The sequence below is a fragment of the Chrysoperla carnea genome, chromosome 2 (assembly GCF_905475395.1).
Source record: "Chrysoperla carnea chromosome 2, inChrCarn1.1, whole genome shotgun sequence".
Taxonomy (NCBI): Eukaryota; Metazoa; Arthropoda; class Insecta; order Neuroptera; family Chrysopidae; genus Chrysoperla; species Chrysoperla carnea.
In genome coordinates this window covers 99,116,833-99,132,424 of record NC_058338.1, presented here as the reverse complement: position 1 = coordinate 99,132,424, position 15,592 = coordinate 99,116,833, and the positions used below count along the sequence as shown (strand labels likewise).

At 34.4% G+C, this 15,592-nt stretch overlaps 1 protein-coding gene across 1 annotated transcript; it reads left to right on the top strand.

Moving 5' to 3' along the window:
* Window positions 1-6,080: 6,080 nt before the first annotated feature.
* Window positions 6,081-8,113, top strand: LOC123293143 (zinc finger protein OZF-like). Its single transcript, XM_044873858.1, has one exon. It carries the CDS (start codon window positions 6,243-6,245, stop codon window positions 7,557-7,559), a length of 1,317 nt encoding a protein of 438 aa, XP_044729793.1. The 5' UTR covers window positions 6,081-6,242; the 3' UTR covers window positions 7,560-8,113.
* The last annotated feature ends 7,479 nt before the right edge of the window (window positions 8,114-15,592 follow it).

The window sequence follows — 15,592 nt, the reverse complement described above, 5'->3', positions numbered from 1 at the left end:
GTTTAAAACTCTGGATCAAGAGTGCCAGGAATTACAGCAGCGCTCTCTGTGTGTAACACCGAAGAGCACTGCACCAGAGAAAAAGAGTGGAGCTGCTGTTATACCAGAAGAAGCAATGGACACTGGAGCCGAAGGTGACGGTGAATCAGTCGCTGAAGACCATAACGAAACTAACAGCAAGTCGAGTAAGAGAAAAGATCGATCCTCTCCCGAGCCAATGATCAGCCAAGTCACGAAGAAATAGGATCAGAAAAAAACCCTCCGAAAGAAGCGGCAGTGCAAAGTGACGAACATAAAACTGCGTCTTCTTGGAAAAGAGTACAGTCTAAGAAAAAACTAAAAAGGCAGAGAAAAGAGCAGCTTTCAAATCAGCTGATAAAAGAGGCCCGACCTGAGCCCAAGCGAAAGAAACCGCGGAAATGGATCAGGCCAGACGCTATCATTGTCCGCCCAGTCGAGAAGGAGAAGTACGCTGATATTCTGCGGCGGATAAAAACTGAAGTGAAGGATGACCAGGCTAGCTCTTTTGTGGAAAAGATATCGAAGACCCAGAGCTGCAACAAGCTCATCACGCTCTCAAAAAAGAGTACAGACAAAGGCCAAGCGTTGCAGAAGGCCATTGCGGGCATTCTCAAAGAGGACGCTCAGGTAATCAGCAAAGGTCCTCAGGAGATCGTCGAGATTCATGATGTTGATGACATCACAACGAAGGGTGGTGTCCGTACAGCACTGAAAAAGAAAGTTGGCGACGTCTGTGAATACCACTGGAAGCAATCAAGATCCGTAAAGCATATAGAGGTACCCAGATTGCCACAGTCACGCTGCCAGCAACCACTGCGCAGAAATTACTAGACGGAGACAGTAAAATCCGAATCGGTTGGGTCAACTGCCGAATCAAAGCAACAAAGAGACCAACCCAGTACTTCAAATGCTGGCATTTTGGACATCATGGATTCCAGTGCAAAAGCAAAGTGAACCGGTTTAACCTTTGTATCAGGTGCGGACAAAAAGGGCACAAGATCGCTGATTGTAAAAATCCAGCCAAATTTGCATTATGTGCTGAGAATCAGAGTGCAGAGAATGCTGCTCACAATGCCGGCAATCATAAATGCCCGGTATTCCAAGAAACGCTTCAGAGGATGACAAACAAAAGAACATAAGATACTGCAGCTAAACCTCAATCATTGTGAGGCTGCGCATGACCTGCTCATGCAGACGGTGCGCGAACTAGAGCTTGACTTACTGCTGATAGCAGAGCCATATAAACACCTGAGTACCCAACCCTTGGAATCTGACAGCACAACCAAAGCTGTCATCTGGTCCTGTGCCAAGCTTCCTTTTCAGAACATAGTCGGCAATATCAATTCCGGCTTTGAAGCAGCATCAGTAGAGGGCGTTCGCTTCTATAGCTGCTACGCACTACCTAGCCTATCCATTGTTGACTTCACTGATTTCCTGGACCGACTAACCGAGGACGGGAAGCGGTATCACCAAGTAGCAATAGCCGGAGACATCAACTCCTGGGCAGTCGACTGGGGTAGCAAACATACCAACGCAAGAGGAAAAGCACTACTGGAGGCCTTTACTACAATAGATGTAGTTCTGCTCAACAGTGGTGACACGCCGACCTACACCAAAGGTGAAGCAAGCTCGATTGTAGACCTCACTTTTGTCAGTTATAGCCTGGCTAAAGGTAACTACAACTGGAAGGTGTTGGGCATCTACACTGCTAGTGACCATCATGCAATACTCTGGGAAATATCAAGCGACCAGAACCTGAGAGACCAATCAAGCAATCTAACATCGTTGGTTGGAGGGTGAAATCTTTTGACCCAGAAGTATTGCTAATAGCCCTCGCTAGTGATCAACACTGGATGTGCGGAAGAAAAGACTAAGGACCTGACGAGAAGAGTAACACATGCTTGTGATACCAGTATGCCTCGTAAACGAGGTAGAAAATCAAGACCTTCGGTGCACTGGTGGACCGATCACATCAGCGTCCTCCGTAAAGGTGTCATAAGAAGAGAAGAATCTCTCAGCGGCTATCAACGGCCCAACTCATCGGAGCTGATCGCAGAATACAAAGAGGCTTGTCGAGAACTGAATAAAGCCATCAAAGAGAGCAAAAGAAGATTCTGGGAAGAGGAGGAAGTGGGGTAGGCCTTATAAGGTGGTCAAGACCCACCTAAAGAAACAACAAATGCCATCATCTATGTGTCCTCAACTCCTTCGTTACTGCACTGTTTCCACAGCAACGTAGTTTCGATTATCAGTTAGCGCCAGGCGAACTGGGTGGCATTCCACCTGTCACTGAAGAGGAACTGCTGGAGGCCTGTAACCGTGTAGGAAACAATAAAGCGCCGGGATTGGACGGAATTCCTAATATTGCCTTGAAAACCATCATAAAGGCAGCACCGGCATTGTTCCTAGACGCTTACAACACCTGCCTTAAAGAAGGAACATTCCCATAGAAATGGAAAAGCAACGACTAGTCCTACTTCCTAAAGGAAAGAAACCACCAGGAGAGCCGTCGTCTTACCGTCCACTCTGCATGTTAGATACAGCAGATAAGATTTTAGAGCGTATAATTCATCAAAGGATAAAAGTATTTGTGGAACCGGTCCTGGCGGATAATCAATATGGATTCCGAAAAGGGCGATCAACCTTGGACGCGATCAATCTGGTTGCTACCATGGCTAAGGAGGTAATTGCAGGGACAAGATGGAAGGGTGGTACGAAAAAATACTGCCTGGTGGCGACGTTAGACATCAGAAATTCCTTTAATTCCGCTAATTGGGACTGCATTATGCAAGCTCTCCAAGAAAAAAACGTGCCAGGATACCTGCGTAGGATAGTGGCTAGCTATTTTACAAATAGAGCCCTAAAGTATGACACGAACGACGGTCAAAAAGAGTACGACATTACCGGAGGTGTTCCACAGGGTTCTGTTCTTGGTCCACTTCTGTGGAATATCATGTACGATGGACTATTAAGAGTGAAACTGTCAAGAAACGTCAAATTGGTAGTGTATGCGGCTGATGTAGCCGTAGTGATCGTCGCCAAACATCTTGACGAGATTAACATTATGTTCGGCATCACCTTTGAGCAGGTCAACCAGTGGATGGATTCCATGAACTTACAACTGACAAAACAGAAGACAGAAGCAGTGCTAATCACCAGCAGAAATTGACGGAAACAAACACACTGAAAGTCGGTGATCAAGAAATCACATCACAACCTTATATTCGATATTTGGGAGTGTTGATTGATGCCCGACTTAATTTCAAAAAGCAGGTTGAACACGTGAGTGCCAAAGCGTCAGTCGTGAGAGATAGCCTAGCACGGATGATGCCAATCGTCGGCGGTCCAAAGCAGAGCAGAAGACTACTTCTATCATCAGTTGTCACATCGTTGGTCACATATGGAATATCCATTTGGGCAGACGCACTGAAGTTGCAAGAATCGTGGAGAAAGGCTGGTACAGTATATCGACTGATCGCTGTAAGAGTAGCCAATGCATTTTGCACGGTATCAGAAGAAGCAGTGTGTGTCATTTCCGGAACTCTGCCACTAGCTGAGGAAAGACGGAACCTTTACCAAGGAAAGAGGTCAACCACACTGAGTCCCTGAGGAACTCAGGTCAGAAGCAACTACAGTGGGATGTCGCAGAGAATGGTAGATGGACGCACCGCCTCATTCCAAGGATTGATGTCTGGCTGAACCGGAGTCATGGCGAGGTCAACAGCTATATTACACAGATGATATCAGGTCATGGCTGCTTTCGGACTTATCTGCACCGTGTAAAGCATGATGATTCATCAGAGTGCTCGTCCTGCCAAGGAGTCAATGAAGATGCAGAGCGCGTTTTCTTTAAGTGTCCACGATTTTATGAGATGAGCTGGAGATGATCCTGAAGAAGATAATTCAACCAGAGACCATAGTTGAATCAATGTTGTCGAGTGAAGCTGGTGTTAATGCCTTGTCCTAACTTAAAGATATGTTGAAAATTTTGATTTCGAAAGTCGGACCTATTACAATAACTTCCTATAGTGGGAAGTTAACAAAGGAAACTTTCGGGTCAAAAATGGCAACATTTTTGGAATACCAGACAGATTTTGTGTAATCTGACATTGGATTCGTATTCAGCGGCCAAAAATATCTTTCAGATGACAATTTTAAGCCCGCTGGGGCTCTATGCCCTTTTCTGAGTAAGTTAAGTTGGCTGAATGTTCCTTGGGGTCCTATAGACACGTTAAAGAAGTTTAATGACAGTATAAATAATCTCTGGACAATTCTAAAAAGAAACAAACAATATCGTTGTATATTACTTAAACAGAGATAGAAAACATATACAAGTAAAATATATGCAATAGAACATACGTGACACTTCAATAATTTGCTAGACTGTACGGTAACAATTACAATTAAAATATATGCAATAGAACATACGTGACAGTTCTAGAATTTGCTAGACGGCAAATTCTAACGGTAACAATTGATTGTAACTATATAAACAAAGCACAGTGTGCAATACCGCCAGATTGCAATACAAACTCTTCAAGTTAACTACAGAATGAGTCAAGTTTTATCATCTATCAGGATAATATTAAAATAAAAGTATTGTGAATTATATTATATTTGTATGTAGTAAAAAAAGTTAACAATAAAAATTCGTATAAGTATTTGAGTATAGACAGTTCATTTTTTTCATTACACAAATTTGATTATGTTCTGTTTCCCCACTTTTTCCCGGCTTATTGATTGTACCAAATCATAAAAAGTAATTAGGTAATTAAAAATATTGGTAATTATAAAAATAAACCCAATTGGTCAATCCTACTAAGGAAGACTATATCTACCGATTTTAATTAGAACCTTTTTATGGGTCACTTTAAAGACATAGAACATCATACAGACGTACGGTTACGCCATAATATATTTTGCGTTCTGATATACACTGCGAGCACTATTCAGTGCTCTTACTGGAGCAAAATTAGTTTGTTGCGAAATACCAGTACATTGCCGCAGTTCTCTAAGTAAAATTAAGGACGTTATGAAACGTCATGAATCACCGCCATTTTTGTACTGTGTTTTAGAGGTAAAGTACTGTCAGTGCTTTGGTCACGTGATCAAATTCATATAGCACCAGTTTTATAATATTTCGCCTCAATTATTAATACAAATTATTTATCATAATTATAAAATGTTAAGTAAAATTGTTTGATTAATAAAAAATTTAGGCATTACATTCATGTTAAATGAAAATATAACATTTTAACTAAATAAAAATTCATTAATTTTTATTATAAGTAAAAAAAATTTAACTTTTTCAACTTATCTTGAATATATTACAAATATTCATCAAATATCTAACTATAACAATATTCAAACAATAATTTATTTCGTTGAACAGAGAACTTTTTAATGAAAATTATTTTAGTTTGACAACGGTGTCAAAAAACGGAGTAACAGTAAACTGAACTGCGTTCCATTTTAGCCAGTAACCAGTATAGCTGACTAACAAGGAACGGCTTCACAGTATATTGAATAAATATCATATCTTACAGTGGCCTCAGTGTATATCGGAACATACCCTAAATAATTTAGGTAGACCATATTTGTATATATTATTTTTGCTTTGTTTTGCAATCGAAAATTTTTTTTGAAAATCAAAAGCATCCAGAATGTAAGTCTGTTTGTTATTATTCTTAGATAAATTTAAAAATATTATTATAAAAACACTAAGTTTATGAACGAAAAATACACTAAGTTTATAAATGAAAAATACACTAAGTTAATTAACGATAAACACGCAGTTTATGCGAAAAAACTACTACCTATTCTAATTTATACGAAAAATTTTATAATCGCTCTACAATCCTTTTATTCAAGGAAAATGATCAGCTGGGTGACCTTATAAGGGCATTTTTTACTATCGCGGCGCTGCGATCTTAAAAATATAATCGGATAAGGTAATCAAAAAAATGTATCGTTGGTCTATTTTTTATTACTAGTCTGTGATAGACGCGGACTAATGACATACACAAGTTTTATGTTGGCAATATTGCCGTTCGCCGATCAAGTAATAAAATGCCAGAAATTCAGTGGGCGTCTATTTGTTATTTTTCATAAATCAATTAATTTATCGTGTATAAAAACCTAAAAACAAATTTAATTTCGATTATCGGTACAATATAGCATTTGTTATTTATTTGAAACAACCACGAGTGATTTCGTGAATAATGTCAAATATTTCAAGCCGAGATGACCCTCTATCAACCAATGAAGAAAACATTAAAATCGAAGACTACTTGCAAACAGAAATTTTTATAAAAGAAGAGTTAGACGAAAAACCATATTCATGTAATCTCTGTAACGAAATTTTTACGTCAGAAGATGATTTAATTGAACACAAAGATTTTCATACTGATGAAAAACATTCTAAAAAAGGAAAAAAGCGTCGTAAAAAATCTCATAGTGAATTTTCTTGTGACACATGTGATAAAACCTTTTACGATCAAAGCACTTTAAATAAACATAAACGTGTTCACACGGGAGAAAAATCATTTTCCTGCGATATGTGTGATAAAACATTCAATCAACAAAGCAATTTAACTAAACATAAAAAAACTCACAAAGAAGAAAAATCATTTTCATGCGATGATTGTGATGAAACATTCAAACGAGAAAAACACTTAATTAAACATAAAAAAATACACATCGAAGAGAAATCATCAAGCGAGTCAAGTGACGATGATTCTAAGAAAAGTGAAGAAAAGAATTTTTCATGTGATTTTTGTGAAAAAACTTTTTATGATAAAAGCACTTTAAACAAACACAAACGTATTCACACCGGAGAAAAGCCATTTTCTTGTGATGAATGCGATAAAACATTTAACCAACAAGGTAATTTGACTCAACATAAACGAACTCATAGTGGAGAAAAATCATTTTCTTGTGATGTTTGTGATAAATTATTCAGTCGACAAAATCATTTAATTCGGCATAAACGAATTCACACCGATGAAAAACCGTACATATGTAACATTTGCAATAAAACATTTAGCCAACAAAGTCATTTAAAGCAACATAAGCGACTTCATAAAGGTGAAAAGCCATTTTCTTGTGAAACTTGTGAGAAAACATTTACACAAATGAGCAGTCTAGTTGATCATAGGAGAACACACACCGGTGAACGACCATTTGCATGTGAATATTGTAGTAAAACATTTGCACAGCAGAGTACATTAGTCGCTCATACAAGAACTCATACGGGTGAAAAACCATTTTCTTGTGAAATATGCGATAAAAAGTTTGCAACATATGGAAATTTAAGTGGACATAAAAAAATTCATACAGGAGAAAAACCTCATACGTGTGATATTTGTAAAAAGGCGTTTAATCAACATCATAATTTGGTGAAACATCAAAAAGTTCATATGGGTGATAAACGATATTCGTGCGATGTCTGCCATAAAAATTATACGTATCAAAGTACTTTAGTCGAACATAAACGTGTATTTCATAAAATTATTCAGCCAATAGTTCATTCTGTTTAATGGGAACCGGAAATGTTATACATATCGGAGAACTGTTTGTTATACTGTCAGAGAAAAGTAACAAAAAGTGTTTAATTGTTTTTTTGGATTGCAATTGCATTAGGCTAGGTTTGAAATAGTAAAATTAGTCCTTTAAGGTTGTTATGAAAGTGGAAGGGAGTCTCATTGCCCCTTTTACTCTGTCCCATGCAAAATGCATAGAACAAAGTATCTGCTGCCAATTTTAAATCAATAATTTTTTTAAAATTTTAAATTGATGACAATATACTGATTAATATACTTTTGCCTATTTTTTTGTATTAATAAAATCTTTTGTTAATTATTAGTAGTATAGTCATCTGGTAGTTTTCCGGGAGTTTTGAAGAAGGGTGATTTTATAGTTTGGAGGTGTTCTTTTCGAATTTCCACTTGGCTAGCTTTGCCGCCCGCGCCGCTATATTGAAAAAATCTCATTGAAAAGCAGTTTTTTGACAATATCTCCTTTTTGAGACATTTTTTACGAGGAAAATATATACATACAAAATTAAACAAGTGAAACCAAAAAATTGACTGAGTTAATTTAATCATTACACATACATACATGTCACACATATATAACTGATATATCTATATGATACATACTAGACAATTTGCACTCTCACGGGTAAACAGTGATGTTTACTAAAAAATGTTTCAAACAAAAGTTATTTATTTTTTTATAAGGAACATTTTTTACACTTAAACCATTGTTCTATCTCTAACGGTTTACAAGATGGGTCCTACGGACCCAAGACTCAATTGACCTATGTTGCTCATTTACGAATTTCACCTCTCTTTTTACGTCCCCAGCACGCCATAAAAAATTCTGCTTGATATCTCTTTTCGTTATTTCGATTTGAGACAGACAGGCAGACAACCGGAAATTGACTAATTACATGATTCTATGAACAACTATACCAAAATTTTTTTTGTAGCATTAATATTTTTAAGCGTTACAAACTTGGGACTAAACTTAATATACTATGTATATTTCATATATACATGGTATAAAAATCCTACAATTTTCTACAATTTATGTCTTTACAATTTTTATAGCATGTATATTAAGTATACCAAGATATACTGAGTTTAGTCCCAAGCTTGTAACGCTTAAAAATATTGATGCTATGATCAAAATTTTGGTATAGGTGTTCATAAATAAACCTAAATAGTCCATTTTCGGTTGTCTGTCTGTCGTCTGTTCGTCTGTCATCACGATTACTCAAAAACGAAAAAAGATATCAAGCTGAAATATTTATAGCGTGCTGTGGACGTAAAAAGTGAGATCAATTTCGTAAATGAGCAACATAGGTCAATTGGGTCTTGGGTCCGTAGGACCTATCTTGTAAATTATTAGATAAAGAACAAAATTTTAAATGTAAAAAATGCTCCCTATAAATAAATAAATAACTTTCGTTTGAAATATTTTTTAGTAAACATCACTGTTTACCCGTGAGAGCGCAAATTGTAGTTATATATGAGTATATCAGTTATATGCGTGTGAGATGTATGTATGTATAATGTGATAGAGTAATCAACACTGTCTATACATGGTATCAAACACTTTTAAAAGTAGTATAAAAAACCTTGGAAATGAAAAAGGTTTCAAGTCTTTTGCACGAGTTATAATGAAAAGATGGTTTCTCGTACATTTTTTATTATGATTTATTCAGCACAAAAACTGATGAATTTATCACGGGAACTAAAATTAATGCTTGCCAATTTATTTTAATTAGGTACTGACAACATGCTCAACAAGTTTTAACAGTTTCGGATACAGAGTTTTCGAAATATAACAATGTAAATGGAAAAAAAACCCGAAAAAACCGTCTTTATCGTGAATTAATTCGAAAAATAATAAAGTTACAAAAAAAAGTTTAAAAGGAAAAAATTTAGTTCTTTTTCCGCAAATTTTTTTACCCTCTGAACTTTTTTTTGTAACTTTATTATTTTTCGAGTTATTTAACGATAAAACCATTTTTTTTTTTGTGAACAATTTTTTTGCATTTAAATTCCAATATTTCAAAAAATATATATCCGAAATTGCTAGGACTTTTAGAGCATGTTTTCATTACCTTAATAAAGTTAATTTGAAATTGGAAAGCATTAAATTTAGTACCCGTGGTAAACTCATCAGTTCTTGTGCTCAATAAAACACAAAAGAATCGTACGAGAAACTTTCTTTTCATTATAACTCCGTTATTTTTCGTGCAAATGACTTGAAACTTTTTTCATTTTCAAGATTTTTTATAGTACTTTAAAAAGTGTACAAATTACTTTTTTTCAAAAAACGTCTAATTTTTGAGTTGTTTAACGTTGAATACTCCGAATTTAAATCGTAAAGTATTGAATCTTCGAAATATACTTAAATGACACCTTTTGCTTAAATTTCATCATTCTATCGATTCCCGTTGCCATTTACGAATACGATGAATACGCCGTTTTTCCAATACGGCGGCGTGAGCGGCAAGAATACGAGATAGTAAAGTGAAATTTCGAAAAGTCCTCAAAATCTGTGAAATCTTTCATTTTCAAAAGTCCCGGAAAACCCGGTAATCCCCTTTTTTGAACCAAATGATTATTAGAGTATAGATTCGATATTTAATTCTTTCAAAGAATTTTTATGATTAAAAATGTATTTTTATGTATTTTAAAAAAGTTACATTGTGACGTATCAAGTGTGGCAACACTGAAATGTTTATGTTGACATTTTACGACCAGCTGATGATAACATAGCCCAAAAAATGTATACGAAAATTTTAATTTCGTGAAAAGTTCATTTGAGTTTAAACAAAATTATTTTATTATTAAAATTTTTCATATTTAAATGAATTTAAAATTTCAATTATATCATTTTTTAATAAAATTATTTTGCATAATTTATCTCTTCTGCAAAATAATATAATTCAACTATAATATAATTATATTAAAATTCATACATGTTGTTAAAGTAATTCGTATATTAATTGAATTTAAATATAAGTTATGATTAAAATTAATATTTGTATCACGTAAATGTTTTTAATGCTTTAAAAATATCGTAAAAGATAAAGATTATACGCCACTTTGACTAGTTTTTGGTATATAGCCGCCAGGTAATATTTTTGAAGCTCAATTACCGATCAATTTTTGTACAATTAACATTATTGTAACTTCTTTCACAAGGTACTGTGTTAAAAATCACAATTTTAAAATCAAATAATTCACTTGCAAAAGGCCCCAAAACTGTGTTTATTATGATCAAGTGAATTTGAAATATCATTTACCGCAAAAAAATGAACATTTAGCGTAATTGCTCAAACAGCTGAACTACTTTAATTTTTAAAGACCTTTTTATTTTAAAAAGTGATTACCTTTTGTTTCGGGCAGTATATCAAAAAATTAATATGATAAAATGAATAACAAATATTTTGTATCTTTGTCCAACTTATTACTGTCTGCCCGAAACAATAATGAATCGTAATTGAAATGAAAAGGTCTATTATCTCTGTTTTGTAAATGGGTACAGTTATTTATAAGCCTTTGATAAATACTGTGCTAGTTTTTTTGTAAATAGATTAAAAGCGTTTATTGTAATAATCTTAAAAAAAGATACAATATTTAAAATATACATAGTTAAAAACTTAAATAATCGAGCAAAGTGTAGAGTAAAATATACAATTTAAAAAGAAAAAACACATTAAAAGAGTTATACAAAATATAAAAAGATAGGACTACACATTTAAAAAAGCAATACATAAAAAAGTCATTAAAAGAATCAAAAGAATATATAAGTGTCAATATCACAGTTCATAAACAATTAAGAGACTCACACACACGGCACACACATATCACTGAAACACTTGATATCACAGATGGAGGTGGGGAGGGATGGCTCAGGTGTTCGGGCCATCCAATACCTGTGTGCAGGGTCACAGAGGCTGATCGTGGTACTGTCTCTGTCCGGTTAGGTGTTCAATATAAATGTCACGTGACCAGCGGATCGTATCTGACGCCATCAACCGTGCCATGGTCTGCGTATATTTTGGAGATATTCCCAAAGACTTCGCAACCCTATAGTTCTGGGCTAGCCAGGACCCGAGCGAACCAACGACAAAAGCATCCAATGAGACCTTATAGCCTTTCGAGGATAACTCAGCAGCAAGTTGGTTATATTTATCGAGCTTTTGCTGCCGAGCCACCTCTAGGGCATCTGGGGAAAATAACTCCCCAGATCATAAATCATATTCCCCAGATCATAAATCATAACTCCCCAGATCATAAATCAAATAACTTCATATTTTTACTAGAATTTTTTAGTGTGACCAAATTAACAACAAAATGGCGTAAATTTTTGCATAATTCTGAGAAAAAAATTACCTTAAGTGAATAATTATGATATAAATTGAAGAAACTAAAATCAATTATTTTTTGATGGTCGCAAAGGGTTCAAAAAAAGAAAGATAAAGTGGCCTAAACCGATATTTCGCGTTGGACACCGTCGGATTGAGTTAAGAATAAAAAAGCCTTTAATAAGCTTAGGCGCCGTAAAAAGGCGGAAAAAATGAGCTGCGAAAGAACCCCAGTAAGTAACACACACAATTCTAGCAAGATCGAATATATACTTTATGCAAACCGCAGCTGAATGCAACAAAAGGACTTGTAAAATGGCCCTAAAAAAGTGGTGGGTCGGTAACGCGCTAATTATTTTTACGCGATCATCTGCTTCAATAATTAAATAAAAACTTACCAAAGTTCCAAACTTTTATCTTTCGTAAAAGTTACTAAAATAATTATTTTAAATTAAAACATTAAAATAGCATGAGAGTAATAGACCTTTTTCACATTTTTTTCTTTTTTTAAATGAAAGTAAATGTCTTGATAAATGGGCTAATTTTTTTCCCCGATTTTTTTTAGCCTTATGACAGAGGAAACAAACAAAGAAGATCATTAAAATTCAAATTGGCGAAAACGATCCAGAAACTGACGAAGTTATACGAATGGTGGCTATGACGTCAGTTAATAAGAATTACATATTTTCAAACAGTGTTTTGACAAAGTTTGCATTTTTGTTTATTGAATAACTCGTTTATAAAAAAAATAAAATTTATATATTATTATTATTATTAGAATTTTCAATTTTACACGAAAAATGATAAATTCCAAAGTTATTTGAAATTAAATTTCCTACAATTTTGATTCATATTAATTTTTTCCTAGGATCGATATTTTTCGATTTAGACCCGAAAAAATGTGATCGTGAATTCTTGTTTGTTGCATAACTCGTTTATTTTTAATTTTACACGAAAAATGGTAATTTGCCAAGTTATTTAAAATTAAATTTCGTACAATGTTAGTTCTTATTAGTTTTTTTCCTAGGATCAATATTTTTCGATTTAGACCCGAAGAAGGTAGTCGTGAATTTTCGTTTGTTGCATAACTCATTTATTTGTAATTTTACGCGAAAAATAATTATCACCAAAGTTTTTAGGAATTTAATTTCTTACAATTTTGATTCTTATCAATTTCTTCCTAGGATCGGCATTTTTCGATTTATATCCGAAAAGAGTGGAGTGAGTTTTTGTTTATTGAAGAAATCGTTTATTTTTAATTTTACATGAAAAGTGGTAAGTACCGAAGTTGTTTGGAAATAAATTTCTTACAATTTTGATCCTCATCAATTTTTGCTTAGGATTGATTATTCTGTTATGTTCTTTATCATTGATTTTTTTTCTTATAAACGATGATAAACTAATCTTTTGAAAATTGAGATTGCAATAACTTTGATGCCGACCTTTTTTTCTAAGGTTCATATTTTTGTGATGCACGTTTACGGTAAAGAGAAAGAGGGATGTAAATGAAATAACTTTTACAATGACAAATGCAAGTATGTATATTTTTTTCACTAGTACAATTTTGAAAAGCCTTCAAAATACAAATTATGTTTGGAAAGTTTAGTCAATGGTCCGGCCAAGTTTGGACCATCTGAGTCTTCATAAATACTATAGATGACTTCGTTTAGAGGGTAAGGATGGTCGCTGGTAACTCGTTCTGACACTAGGTGCGAAAAAACAAACAAGTTGAAATTGAAAATAAACGAGTTATTCAATAAACAAAAATGCAAACTATAGGGTGGGCCATCTGTTAGTTTTTTTTTTAAATTATTGATTTCAATGTTGAAACACAGGTGTCATTATTTGATTTTCTGGCATATGTCAAGTTAGTCTATGGCAAACTTAGTCATGAATTCATTATCAACGCAAGAACGCATTTTAATTATCCGAACTTATTACGAAAAAGGCCGGTCTATAAAAGTTACATTTAAAAATTAAAAAGTTACATTATATGGCAACAATTGGCCGGCAAGATCATGTGATTTGACACCGCTTGATTATTTTCTTTGGGGTTATTTGAAAGGAAAAGTGTATGCCAATATCCCACGGACTATTCAAGACCTCAAACGCAACAATCGACATGAAGTTCAAGTTATTGATCCACTTTTATTGCAAAAAGTCATTGAAAATTTTGATGTGCGGATACAGACCTGTAAAAGGAGTCGTGGTGGTCACTTGGACGATATTGTTTTTCATACTTAATTGCCATAGACACGACTTTGATTTTCAATAAAGATCTACGAATTTTATTCATATGAAATGTGTTTTATTTCCCCTAAAAAAAAAAAAAAAAAAACTAACAGATGGCCCACCCCATATGTCAAAACAGTGTTTGAATTATGTAATTTTTACTAATTAACATCACAGGCTACTAGCCAATAAAAATCGTTTTAAATTATTTCAAATATCGTGACTTTTTAACAATTATTTTTTTATAGTGTTTTTATTGTTAAAAATGCGTAATTTTTGAGTTACAGGTTCTACGCGATCCGCGATCTATATTTTCGTAAAAAATTAAAATTAACAAAAAGCATTTCAATTTTTAATGAAAAAGGTCTATTATCAAGAGGCAGAAGTGATGTTACAGATATTATGATGCACTTACTATATTGAACTTTTAGTTGGGGCACTCATGTTTCAAAGGGCGATCGGTAAAAATATTTTTTTATTTAAATCTGGAGAAAACGAATTGTCGGATCAAGTGTACTCTTCAAGCTCTTTTAAAAATCCGCACATGAGGCAGTTGATATTGTTTCTTCATGCCTTTGGTGGGTCAGACACGACATCGGCGTTTTTAAACCAAGGCAAGAATAAAATTGTAGATCTTCTGAATGGAGATAAACGTGCGCGACAGCTTGGAGATATATTCAACGATTGTACGGCAACACCTAATAATATTTTTTTTAATCGGTAATCAAATCATTGGTAAATTATACGGCGGAAAAAATATTCAACAGTCGTTAAATGATTTACGATTTACACTTTTTTGCAAATCAGTTAATGGATCGTCGTTTCAGCTGCGTTCTCTGCCACCTACTGAGGGAGCTGCTTCACAGCATCGACTAAGGGTATATTTGCAAGTGCAGAAATGGCTTGGAAATGATGAAATTCCGACTGGCTGGGGGGTGGAAAACCTCGCCTAATGGCTTGCTACCGATTTACGAGAAGTATTAAAAATAATTTCATGTCGTTGCGCCTCAGGCTGTAAATCTCTTCTGCACTCAATTATGTTTTACATGCCACGGTGAAACTTGCAGTAATGTTGAAGTCGTTCATGCCCCTTTCCATGAAAATGACAACGCAATACAAGATGACCATTTAGATAATTTCATAAATTCAGCATCAAACGACGAATATATAAATGAGGAGAGTGAGGGGAATAATGTTCAAGAAGAACAACAGGATGAAGGGGGGGAGATTAATACATAGCCGATTTAAAATAAATTTTGATTTTTTTCCCCAATTTCCTAGAGCAGTTTTTTGTATTTTATAAATACGTATTTCGATTACCAAGTAGTCATCAACATTTATATAGCCGATTTAGACAATGTTATAGCCGATTTTAGACAATGTTATATTTATGAATGTCCATCACCCATTAAAAAAAAATAAAGTGTACGAGTTGAACAGAACACCAACAAC

Bases quoted from the DNA above. Each gene is read 5' to 3' on its own strand.
- LOC123293143 (XM_044873858.1), top strand. From the start codon at position 6,243: ATGTCAAATATTTCAAGCCGAGATGACCCTCTATCAACCAATGAAGAA.